Here is a 13,128-nt window from a genome sequence, read left to right on the forward strand (position 1 = left end):
CTCAAATCTGGGAAATCCACTAACACATGGGGCAAGAGGGATGATGGTGGATTACCCCCAACACAGCCTTGCATGCAACCAAGTGCCTATTCAAGCCCTACGTGCTGTACACACACTAAAAACAAAACAAGGATTAATATCCTTAATACAAATACAAAGACTCCCTCCCAAGTCTCAGTATAACATAGACCCAAAAATAATACAATATAATAAAACCACAATCATCAGCAGGTGACAACTCCTCTATAACATCCCCCCCCACCACCATATTAAAGAAGCCAACCACAAAGAATAAGACCCCACGCCCAGTAACTCAAAATCCTTAACTTTGCTCTTCCCAGAGAAGCATGGAGAAGTGTGCTTTGCAACACACTCTAAAGGGTGACCCATTCTCTATCACACCAAGGGGTCTGAGATTAGAATCCAGCCCTCTCCCTCTGCACCCAAAGGCACATGTCTTTTTAAGAAGTTATTTAGTGTCATCTGTGTTGGAACAGCACTTGTATTGCTCACCAGATTTCCCCTGAGTGTTGAAAAGGAAGTAAACAAACAAACAAAACTTCCAAGGTTTTAGGAGAAATCCTAAATAAGGGGGTGGTGAGGGTGAATCAGCACAACTGATCTTCGGATGTGAAAAGCTCCCGGCTACTGTTGCCATACGGAGATGCCATGAAGTTGCTTGAGTCAGCCAGATGAAGAGCTGGCACTTCAAGGAACAGAACAAAAACAATACGTTGCCCTTTCACGTTTTACCTACCTTTTCCTTTGATGGTCCTTCTGTGTGCATCCGTTTTTGTTCCTTCGATGAATTGCCTTCACATGTGTGCTTCTGTCATTAAAGTAAGACGACAGAGTGTTGCATACAATGCTAAAATCATGATGCTTCCTTACCTAGGTCTCTATGAAATACAATCTCTTTGTGTATTACGTCATATTATCCCCATTTTACAGAAAAGTGAGCTCTGGTGAAGTTACTTGCTGAGAGCCTCCGGTAAACTGAATCAGGTCTGAGCTAGCAAATAAGAGTTGCACATTCAAACCCTGTTTCTGGAACAGATTTACTAGGAGGCCTGGGGCAAGTCACTTAACCTTGCACAGCCAAATTCAGCAGCGGTATGCCAACAGTAACTTAGATTCCCTTGCACTTATGTAGTCTTCCTTAGACCTACCAATGTCCACACATTTGAAGCATAAGGGAGTCTCAGGAAGTGTAATTTACATGACAAAGAGCTGGGGGGAAAGCATAAATTAAAATAGTACTGACCTCTATTCACTTTCACATGGTTTGAGTGAGTTAAGTAGGTCTTAAGGAAACTAAACCTTTCTCCAAAGATCAGGGAAGTCCATTGACCTTAAGAATATGCTTTTACTGCAGAATTAACCTGGGCTCTTATTCGGGTGTTGTGCCTAACCCACCCTCCCATCCACACACAAAAAACTCTGGCTCGAGTTTAGTGGCACATTCAGCCTGAGCTAGCTGGCCCATCCTAGGGTAGGCTGAAGGCTGGGTGAGGCTCTCATTTAGACTGGTAACCTGCCCACCCACTTTGCAGGAGGATGCAGGCTGAACCATTCAAGTGCTGATAGTCCTCCAGTGCTTGCCCACAATTCTCCCAGGGTACCCAGATGGACAGAAAAGTTCTTCCACAATTCACATGAAAAGAATCAAAGAGCAGCTCATCTTCCTGCAACACAAAGAACCATGGGATATGCCCCCCTGCCCCAATATAGTTGTAATGTATTTCTCTCTTTTCTTGTTATATTTTAATGGCCTTCAACCCAGCAATAAAGCTCACTGGTTGTTTGCTATGGGGGGATCTTTTCTGAACAAAACTTCTTTCTAAAAGATAATCAGAAGGGAGGAGAACAGCACTAATGCCATATTATGGGAGAAAGATTTGCAAAACCTTTCTGTGTATCTCTGTAGAGTTCTCAAGCTTTTCTTTACAGGGAATAATGTTCAGAAACTTGGACTAAAGAACTAATATTAATTGCTGCTGTCCACTGTATGATAAACTGCAGACCTAGAGATTTCCCAAGCTAAACTGCTAAGCCAATTACTCTTCTTCCTCGCATAGTAGGTATTTTCAGTCAGGGAGTGCCAGATGTGGTACCTGTTAAGTGAAAGTACAGAGTGTGATGTTTCACATGTGGGGCCCAGCACTTTCAGAAATGACTTACAGATGCTTCACACAGTATTCCTGGAAAACTCAGTCTAGGCAATGTACTAGTCTCACTCAGTTCAACCCTAATAATCGCATTTATATGCGGTTACATGCAGGTGAACTGTGGACCAGAAAGCAAATATACATATAAACTCTCCATGCATTGGCTTCATATAGCTTGGGTTTATGTTCAGAGCTGTCTCAGATCTCATTCACTAACACACTGAAGGCCGGAGGTTCCTGACATGATGTGCTAATGCAGAATGCATTAGTGCTAACATGAAACTCCCTGACCCTCTTGGCTCAAAAGAGATGGGGAAAATAATCCCCAGACACTGGTTCATACCATGACTGTAGTTTGTGTATTTTAACATAGCGACTCTCAAGCTTTCAATTCAAACTATTCAGAGGTTTCATCTTTCATCTTTATAAACGCCTTTGCTCACCAGTACATTTTCTTTAGCAGTCTGGAAAGTTCGTATAGCATTGCAGTTCCAGGAACCCACAAAGTATCTTCTCTGCAAAGCGTCCCGAGGTCCCCATTTTAGCTCCACAAAAACACATCCAGAGGTCTTTCCTCTCCCCTTGGCACTTTCTGAACACTCTATATCTCAGACATTATTTATAATGTGCCTTTGTTTTATTCTTTATCCTAGTCTGTTTGTTCATGCAACTTTGTCCTTTTCAGTTTCTTTTTTGATATGGTGGAACCCAAAATCAAATGAACGTAAGATTGACATATAAAAGCTGCCATTAACACAAGTCTGAAACATGCTGAATCTGGATGCTAAGAATTATACAGAGGAGAAAGTCACGTATCTGATAGGGTTTTCTATTTGCTCCTAGAGTATTCTGGGTAAATGAAGTTTGGGCACATAAACAGAGCTAGCATACCAATAGCCTCAAATTTAGCTAATCAGATCATATAATCTGTGAAATTACAATTTTATAAGCATTAAACAGGCTTTCAAAAAGCAAATGAACCTGGTTCACGACATGGTACAGCAAACATGATTTCCCACAGGACTGGTCTGTAGCCAGATCACAAATACCGTCTCCATCATTCCAGTAACAGATAGAGGTGATGGAAATCGGAAGGGATTTGCTACCGTAGATCAGATCATGGGTCTATTCTGTCCAGTCTTCTCACCTCATATTCAGGACAGATGAAAAACACCCATAATGCATTAGGACAATTACACATTGTTGAGAGCGGGTTGGCAGAACACAAATCTCCTTGCAACTCTTCCCTCCACACATGGCAAGTGGCTCACAACCTCAAGCAGAGGCTCTGAAGCAGCGGAGAAGCAGAGCATCCCTCTCTCTTCCCCACTCCCCTTTTAATCTTTTAAACCAGGATTCATGGAGTGTTGAGCTGGTGTCTGCTCTGGAGACTGGGACACACTATTCACAGAACAAGCAAAGCACAGGTGGTGGCTGAACAAGTGTCCACACCCTGACCTGCCTATGTACCAACTCCCTGGCCCTGTTGAGAAGGCATTCCAGTCTCCATAGCTCATTCATTCCTTGAGTTCTTTGCTGAAGCTGACAAAGAGGTTGTCATTTGGGAAGGCATTTTTTGTGCTAGGGTTAAGGGTATTAAACTCACTTCATATAGGCCACCAAGGAATCAGCAAATGGTAGCAACGTTTGGTTGCTACTGACCTGCATTAGACTAGGCAGAGGAGCTCCTATTTTATATTCCCTGTTGTCAATTAGGGTAAAAAATTGATTCCAGCTGCACTGAAATTGTTTTCAGTGGAAAATACTCCAGGTTATAAAAATAAAAGAGATGCAAACAGCTTCTTCTCATAGATTACATACTTGCGAAACGGAATACGGGAACTACTGATACATGGAAGGCAACATTTCAAGGCCAGTCTCCCTACCAGGTTGCCAAGATTTCCTAACAAAAAACCGTATTAGATAACAGATTAAACAGGACGAAGGAAATGAAAACAATTCTTCACCATGGGAAAAAAGAAACCAAATAACCTCTGAAGGCAAACCTACTGTATCACACACATCTGAAGAGAGGAGCAAGGTGAATCAAAACACCGTGCTCAGACCTCTCTCTCCAGGTAACAGAGTATCAGTATGCCTCCTGCACTTTCAGAAGGGTTAAAGTGGTTAGATGTTTCCACTTTCAGTTGTTTGCTCTTTTTGAAACACTCACTGACATACTAGTGGTAGAAAGTGCCTGTTTGACAGCCCAGCAGGCTGAAGTCAGCTATTCCCTCTCCCATCTCCCCTCCCTCCCCTCCGCCACGGAACTGGTGAAAAACGAGCAGCAGCTGTGCAAGCTTCCTACACAATCTTTCCCAGCGAGTGTGCCTCATTCCTGCTACGGAGAGACCACTTCCATAGAAATGAGAGGGGAGTTGAGTCTCCATAACCTGTTCAGTTCTTGGCAAGACTGCAAAGGCGGCGAGCAATTAGTGACAAATGTGACATGGAAACGTGCCCATCGTTATTTTTCCCCTCACTATCCTGTTGGAGCCTTCCACATTACAACTCTCCCACCATCTCTGTCGAAATGGCCGTCCTTCCAGGATGTAATTCCTAGCCGGACAATGATTCTCCTTAAACCACCTGGAGGGTCAACACTTTTCAGTCCTCCATCCCAACCTGCAAGCTGAGTGCAGCCTCTGCAGCATCCCTAGTCTGCAGGCTAAGAGATCACAGAGTCTACAGCTAGAGAACTGAACTACATTTTGAGAACTTTCAACGCAAATCAAAACAGTTACTGCAGCTTTAGCAATGATACAGGTATGACAGTTCTTATATATCCTGCTACTGCTTTTGGCTTAGGAGTTTTATCATGAACTTTTACAATTAAAAAGACGATGATAAGATGTGTACCAGCTAAGCTATCTGTATAGATCAGCAACTATCTTCCCATCCCTTTAACTCCACCCAGCTACGCTGTTTCTGCCTTCAGCCACACAGTGTACTATATATCAGCTAGTGTATTGTCCTTAGGCCACCCCCATCAGCACAACCTACTGTACTGTGGTGCACACACAAAAAGGATGGAATCAAAGGCACTGGGGTAATTTTTTAGAATAAAGAATTAGTTACGCGTCTGATATAAGGTTGCCCTCTTGTAAGAAATTCTAAGCAGGAAGTGAGAAATGCATTTAAATTAGAGTGATAGCAACCTGCATGGACCTGGCACAGTAATCAAAGAAAACAAATGATCAGTTACCATTGGGGCAGGGAAGTTTTTGTTGGGTTTTGTTTTTTAACCTGGACTGACTTTCGACAGACACATCTGGTGGGGGGGTCTTCATTTTATATGTATTGAAAGGTCCTCAATTACAACAGTGATAAGCATAATGTAAACATATAAACAAAATTAAATATGCCTGAACAGTCCTAAATGCTACAGATAAGAGAGAGATTTCAGAATGAATTTACAATGTAGTCACTGCATTGGGCTCTGCCTGGGATCCACAGATACCGTTGATTTGGAAAGTTAGTAGATTCCAAGGCCAGAGGGGACCATTGTGATGATCGAGTGTGACCTCCTGTATAAGGCAGGCCATAGAACTTCCCCAAAATAAAGTTAAAGCCGATGGCATCTAGTATAAATATTGTCTGAATAAAATCTGCTATACAAACTTGCTAATTTATTGGCCAATTTTGAATTAAGTTAAAAAAAATCTAAACTCTGGATCTTTCTGTGGTTTTCTGGCTGCATTTCTTATCCTCTTCACACTAAGGTGTGCTGGTTGGAAGGGGAGCTAGAGCATGGCAAGAAGTGCTGCCCTCCCCCCAACTGAAATGAGCACACACACAGTTTCTCTCTTTCTCGTAACACCGCATAAGGATGGTCAAATACACCCTCCTGTTTTTCCAGCAAATGCATCATGGAACATTACACTGCAGTTGAAAAGTTAGCAAAGTCAGAAAAATGAAACATTCTCCAGCTACATAACTTTAACGAAACAAGGAGGAAATATTTAATCAGACAGCTGTGAAAGCTGTGGAATATTCAAGATACAATTATAAAACCCTTATTTTGTTTTAAGCCAAATAAATCTTCTTACTTGGTACTCGTTACTGGATAACCTCCGTTTACATTTCTGGCATGCGGTCATGTTATTAACACATCCATTCTCCAAATGATCTGCAAGTTTCTTTCTCATCACCATTTGTCCACAGCCGGTATGGCAAGGGATTAAAGCATATTCACATAGGCTCTGATGGTCCTGAAAGTTGAAAGTTATAAACCAAGATGTAACCCTGCACAGATACGTGTGTCTACAAATGTCCTCCATTCTGCCTGCATGAATCTTCTTTGCACCATGTGCCCTCTGTGAATAGGCAAATTCCCCCACCCCATTGTCTGACACACAGAACTGGGAGTGTGATTCCCGGCTTAAGCTGATGTACTCGTACTAGCTCTTATTGAGCTAGTGCACTAAAAATAGAGGTGTAGCCGCGGTATCAGGGGTGACGGCAGCACAGGCTAGACACCCCCCAGCACAAACCTCAACCGGACCCCTGGGATCCCTACTCAGGGCAGCTAGTCCATGGCCCCCACTCCCCACTGCCCGTGCTACTATGGCAATGCTAGTACTGTAGCTTGCGTGAGCGTGTCCAGCTCCAAGTGTTGACGTAGTCGCAGCCAGGTCACTGTCCAAAACTCACCTCGCTCCTGGGGCTTTGTTTTATTCTTAATTTAAAACAACACACACAAAGTTGAGTGCGAGCTCTCTCCTGAGCTGGCTTTTAAGGGTCTTCCTTTGTCTCAGCACCAGCCTATCTCCTTGCCTGAGAGACTCCCTGACTTTTTATCTTCTCTGGTCAGAGAGCAAATGAGCAATAATGAGATCAAACTGTTCTGGATGGCAAGATGAGCCAGCAGAATAGCCCTATCCCTCTATGCAGGGTAGATGAAAGGACATCCTGTCACAGCCTCCAGTACACAACTTCGTCATGGTTCGTAACGGTGTTCAAAAGAATTCTTAAATTGAGTTTATTTATCACTATTTGCACTTCTCTCAGCTCATACAATGAAAATCAATTAAGTCTATTTAATTGTTGTCTATAGGGGAATATTTAATTGTTTACAAAATATAATGGAAACATTTCTACTGGCCTGAAGTTCTGTAAAATCTTATTTTACAAAAATCTAAATTTTGAGGCCAAATGTGATCAACAGCGTCCCTTTAACATTACCCTGATTATAACACCTCACTGCAACAATCGCAATGCATGGAGGAAAAGGGTGCAGAGTAGAAGATTTACGTCTACAATATAAATAGTTTGAACTACTGGAACTTTCAGTAATTATAATGGAGAATAACAATAATTTATAAGGGGCCTTGTGCCAAGGTCTCTATAAAATCCTGTAATGCTGCTCAGCTTTAAAACAATCGAGTGTTTTTGAATTTACAATCAACCTGGTTTAATTGTCTAAATCAAAAACTTTTTAGAGCCAGATCCTCCTCTGATGTAAATCAGTGTAGCTTTATTGATGTCATGGAACTATGCTGATTTCTACCAACAGAGAATCTGGCCCTAAATGTTCCATACTTATACAAAACGTTTATTGTCTAGACATTATGGCCCAGTCCGATAAGGTACCAGCGACTCCAGAGGAAGTTGGCACACTCAACACATCCCTAGATGTGCTCAGCACCTCACGGAATTGGGCCTTACACCTTATTTTCCTGATACTTCATCAAGCGTTGAAGCAGGAGTAAAACTAGTTTATTACAGTCTCTTTCACTGAGGCTCTCACACTGACCATGTCACAAATGATTTTTTTTTTTTAAAGCAAGATAACTGTTCCAGCAGTGAACTCAGAAATGTCAATTTTAATCACATGCCTTGTTTTCAAATCCATTTTTCGGTGTATTCATGCTGAGAGAGGTCCTGGCACCTTTTGAACTCTCAGAACTATGGCACTGAGCAAAACGGGGTAGAGTTTTCTTTAAAGGAGAACAGACAAACGGAAAATGTGTGCAAAATTAGCAAATAAAGGAAAGATATGACAGCAGCATCTCTGCGGCTCCTCATATACAGAGACTGACTGCACACCACATTCCACTTCTAAACTGGGTGGAAAGAGGCCATTAGCTACAGCTCCATTTAACTACGAAGCCCTCTTTTGTCCTCAAGATTATGCAGAGAGGGTCAGCCCCCTCTGTGCTATTTACATATTGGCTTGAATTTTCTTTTATGATTGTTGTACATGTAGCAGATTCTGAAACACTGTCTGTCTATTTCACCTTTATCATTTCACATGAGTATTTAAAGAAAGACTGTAACATTCAAAATAAACAGGAGTCAGACAGCTATGTTTTTCTTTCTAAGTCTATTTTCTGTTTCCCTTGTTGTGCCAATATCCCCATAAGCACTGCCTCCCAAATATTACTCTGGGAGATTTATTTTTCTTACAAAAACATAGGAAGCACATTGCTCCTAATAATAGTTTGGAGATCAGGGTATTATGGGCTTCATTGAGGGTTACTTACAAGGTCCTTGCCCATAATGTTATACTCAAACCTACTGGAAAACCTACAGCTGACACACGCATTTTTAGAGAGACAAGGTGGGTGGAGTCATGTCTTTTGTTGGACCAACTTCTGTTGGGGAGAGAGATAAGCTTTCAAGCCACACAGAACTCTTCTTCAGATCTGCAAAACTCATTCAGAGTGTGACTGCCAAACACAAGGTGGAACATATTGTTTAGCGTAAGTAGTTAACACATATTTCAAGGGACCATTCCAGGTGAATGTATTACCTCACCCACTTTGTCTCTCTAATGTCCTGGAACAGACACCGCTACACAAACACACACACATGCATTTTTATAATGTACGCTTCACCATCATTCAAAACATGTTGGGTCTGATCTAAACCCCATTGACATCAATGGGAAATTTTCACTGACTTTCATTCATCACTGGATCAAATCCTCAGCGGGTATAAATTACTATAACTCTTTTGAGCTTCAATGAAGCTTCACTGACTTACACCAGCTAAAGAGTTTGCTTCATTCTCTTTGTGACCCCAATACAGGAAAACACTTAAGCACATGCTTAACTTTAGGCATGTGCTTAAGACACACACATTTATTCATGTACGTAAGTGCTTTGCTGAATAAGGATGGACTGCAGAATCGGGTCCTAAATCCCCATGTTTTTCTAACATCACAGGAACATGCCTCCCTGACACAATGTTCATCCCCACTAGCAAAACCCCACTGCACACTTATGAGACACAATATGGAAGATGAAACTGTCGTCTTTAAACTTACTTCAAAATTTTTCATGATACCAGACCAACTGCATCCACGGGTCCCACAGTGCACTTTGAATTCAGAAATCTCTTTATTAATGGCAGCATCACTGAAAGCCTGGAAATTAACAACAAGATGGGCAGTCAAACACTGGTCAATAAAATGATCCAAACAGCAGCTATAAGATGGGAACAGGCTGGGACTTTATACCTTCATAAACCTTGATTTTTTTTCTTTTATGTTTAATCTTCTGCAAAAATATTATTTAGTTTAACGAGTATATAGGAAAAGCCCAAAGGATTGTGAAATTCTATTATTTGTTTCTTATAGCTCAAAAATTAAATGATTTGAGGTGATTTTAATTTATTAAAAATAAAAATGTGCCCTTCCCAGTGAAAACTTTCAGTATAAAGTTTTTTCTTACTCAGAAACCTGAAAACAGGTGTATGCAAAGAATGTGCTGATGGAACCTTAACTATAGAGGACCCTGCCTCATGCCACTCTAATGTATGCATTTAATTATTGGGGTCATTAACACCTCTTTTACCTGCTGCAGAGAGGATTTAAGACTCAACCTGAATGAGGAGCAGGAGGGGGTACACCCTCTCAAACTCAGGCTGTTTCCATTTAGTTTGCCTAGTGTCCTAGAGAAATCCAAACCATACACATGCATTTTTTCCAGCACTATACAGTATTTTCTTGCATTAACTGTGAAGAACCATGCAATAAATAAATAAAACATGAATCATTGCAGCCTTTTAATATCACATCTTGCACAAGCAAAATAGCCACAGTAGAACAGAGTAGCTCAGTGGTTTGAGCATTAGCCTGCTCAACCCAGGGTTGTGAGTTCAATGCTTGAGGGGGCCATTTAGGAATCTGGGGCAAAAATTGGGGATGGGTCCTGCTTTGAGCAGGGGGTTGGACTAGATGACCTCCTGAGGTCCCTTCCAACCCTGAGATTCTATGAAAGAGTTTCAACAAGTATTAGGAACACAATGCCTGGAAGACTGCAGATTCCCCACAGATCAAAATGTGGAAAATCCAGGGAAGGGAGTGCACAAATGAAACAGCTCATCACTGTACTGAGAATAATAAGAGGCTTTCCCTGCTTTCTAGAAAAAAATTACTCCTGTCAGCCTACAACCTCACTAAGAGACAGAGAAGGAAAAGTGGCACCAGTTCATCTACTTCTTCCCTCTTGATCACTATTTTCAAACAGTGCTCTATTGTGTCCAGGTTTAATTAACCCAAGAACAGGGCCTTCACCTCTTCCCTTTGGAAAGATCCTTAGAAAACAATATAGCAATAACAAAGTGCTAACCTGTGCATTATCCATGAGCCCAGGGAACAAAATTATTTGCTCATTTGGTACACCAATTAGAAGCAAAAAGTCACCAGTTCAAAATGAACTGAAGAGATCTGGGCTGTAAGACTGAAATGTCAAGAAACTGTGGAAAAGGGAAAATACTGAGGGGCTCATCCCTTATACTGTAGCAATTGGTTTTCATGCTGTAATTGTACTGTCCAAGCTGTGTTATAACCCGTTTTTAAAAAACACGGTCCTTACACAACGTCTTTTTAGACTGGTTATAAGACAGGTATCATTACAAAAGAGGGAATATTGAAGTCAGCACCAGAATAGCAAGAGATAGCTAGCATAGCAAGAATAGTGAAAGAATAGTGAAAGAGATATTCTGGAAGAATAAATATCTGATGAGAAAGGACATAAATCTGAAGACTACATTCCAACTCTTAAGAACTTACAGGTACATTTGGTCTGTGTGGTGGTCTGTGTTAAATTACGGCTGTGAAACATGGACATTCAAACAATCAATGATAAACTACAATCCTTTGAATTATGGTGAAAATTCTGAAAATATAATGGATAGCTCACGTAACCAAAAAAAAGTATTGGAGATTACTTGAACTCAACAAACACCAGTTAGAGATTTTATGAAAAGAAAGATTTGATTTGCAGGGCACATTTTAAGAGGTTCAGTGGGCAATGCATGTTTACAGGCACTGGAAGAGAAAGCTGACCGCAGAAGAACATGAGGCAGAAAAAGATGACCTGGGATGGATGAGGTGGTAACCTGGGTGGATCAAAAGGTCTAGTCATCTACAATACGATTAGCAGAGGATCCTACAGAATGGGCTACCATGGCTGCAAACCTCCAGTAATGGAGATGCCATGTAAGAAGAAGATAAGATGGTTTAGTTCTGTCTATACAGGTCAAACCAATGTTAAAGAACTATAGTCAATTTCATCGAATAGTAACAATTACTGTTGTAAGAAGAGCAAGAGTACTTGTGGCACCTTAGAGACAGTTCTTTTTGCGGATACAGACTAACACGGCTGCTACTCTGAAACCCGAATTACTGTTGTGAGACTCATTTACATATAGATCTTTGTAATGATTAATATACCAGCAATGCATTGTCAGAAGTTGAAAACATCCTTAAAATATCAGTAAACCGTAAAATTATTTGAGTCCTTTCATTTTAGAAAAAAATCCATTTATATTATTTTACATATAAAGTATTTTTAGACTGCAATCATATTCAGTTCCTTTTTCTCTTTGCAGACTCTTCACCTTATCCAGCAAGCTTCCCTAAAAGGCAAACACTGACAGCGTTAATCTCTGAGCTGCAGGTAGAGACCCATTATCAGCTTTCATGGTCTTTTTGTTGTGGAGGGGAAGGGGAACTATTTATAAGCTTGAAACAAAAATCTGAAATGGTTCCTGTTCCGACATCCCTTTTCACTAATGCAGTTGATTTATGACACTTTGATGATGATGATGATATAACTGGCAAAGTAGGACCCAATCCTGCAACCACTGCTCATGCATGTACCTCATTCAAGTAAATGAGACTATTCACTTGAGTAAGGCTGCAGAATCGGGTTCCAAGCTTGTTAATATTGCTCAATGGCACATCATCTAGAGAATTATTTTCTGCCTCTGCTTCCACTTATAACTTCTGCAAAGGAGTAGAGAGATATTTTCTTGCTTCCTCTGATGTTTCAGTTCCTTGGGCAAAATTACATCAAGACTAGCACCCCTGGGTCTAGCATTTTTACAGATGGGTATTGTGGAGCATCAGGAATTTTTGTGACTTAGCCAGGGTCAGTCAGTCAGTCAACAGTAGACCTGGAAACAGAACTCAGAAATTGTAACTCTTAGTTACTTGCTCTAGAACATTTACACTAAAAATCTTTATGCTTCAAGGCATAAAATGACCACTAGCTGGGGTTGGAAGGAATTCTCCCTTTTGGAAAAGAGCAGTGCAATTAGGCTTATGATGGGTGTTTTACACTTTGTCTCTGAAGCGTATAGCATTAGCTGTGGTTGGAAACAGGATTCCAGACTTAATGGAAGACGGATGCTTTCTGGCATGGCTGTTCCATGTCTCTTGGATGAACAGTGTCCTCATAACTGTAATTATCTGATTAATTAGTTATATTTTCTTTGGTAGACTATTGGTTATATTATTACTGAACCTTGCAATGTCAGGCTTTTATACAGACAAACCAAACTTTATAAATGGGGGGAAATGAGTGGATTTAATCAGTACAAGCAACCTTTCAACAACTTCCTCCTTGAAAATGACATTAATTAGTTAACAAATAGTCACAGTCTTTTAAATATTCAAGAGTTCCAGTAAGGCAAAAAAAATCATTTATCGGGATATAGGGATTTTTGC

The 13,128-nt window shown here is 40.8% G+C and overlaps 1 protein-coding gene and 1 long non-coding RNA gene across 6 annotated transcripts in view; one reads left to right on the forward strand and one right to left on the reverse strand.

Moving 5' to 3' along the window:
- Nucleotides 1-13,128, reverse strand: part of TRAF1 (TNF receptor associated factor 1) — a 56,109-nt gene that overhangs the window by 9,458 nt on the left and 33,523 nt on the right. For all 4 annotated transcript variants that reach the window (XM_075120613.1, XM_075120612.1, XM_048822722.2 and 1 more), the window contains 3 exons: nucleotides 9,439-9,537; nucleotides 6,218-6,379; nucleotides 758-829 (listed from right to left, as the gene is read on the reverse strand). In XM_075120613.1, coding sequence (XP_074976714.1) covers nucleotides 758-829; nucleotides 6,218-6,379; nucleotides 9,439-9,537 — 333 coding nt within the window. The remainder of the gene's footprint in view (nucleotides 1-757; nucleotides 830-6,217; nucleotides 6,380-9,438; nucleotides 9,538-13,128) is intronic.
- The window catches only part of LOC125623405 (uncharacterized), a 46,559-nt gene continuing 37,924 nt past the window's right edge, over nucleotides 4,494-13,128 (forward strand). For both annotated transcript variants that reach the window (XR_007352992.2, XR_007352993.2), the window contains exons 1-2: nucleotides 4,494-4,934; nucleotides 12,009-12,076. This is a non-coding gene — a long non-coding RNA (uncharacterized LOC125623405). The remainder of the gene's footprint in view (nucleotides 4,935-12,008; nucleotides 12,077-13,128) is intronic.

Source organism: Caretta caretta, chromosome 16 (genome assembly GCF_965140235.1).
Source record: "Caretta caretta isolate rCarCar2 chromosome 16, rCarCar1.hap1, whole genome shotgun sequence".
NCBI classification, from domain to species: domain Eukaryota; kingdom Metazoa; phylum Chordata; order Testudines; family Cheloniidae; genus Caretta; species Caretta caretta.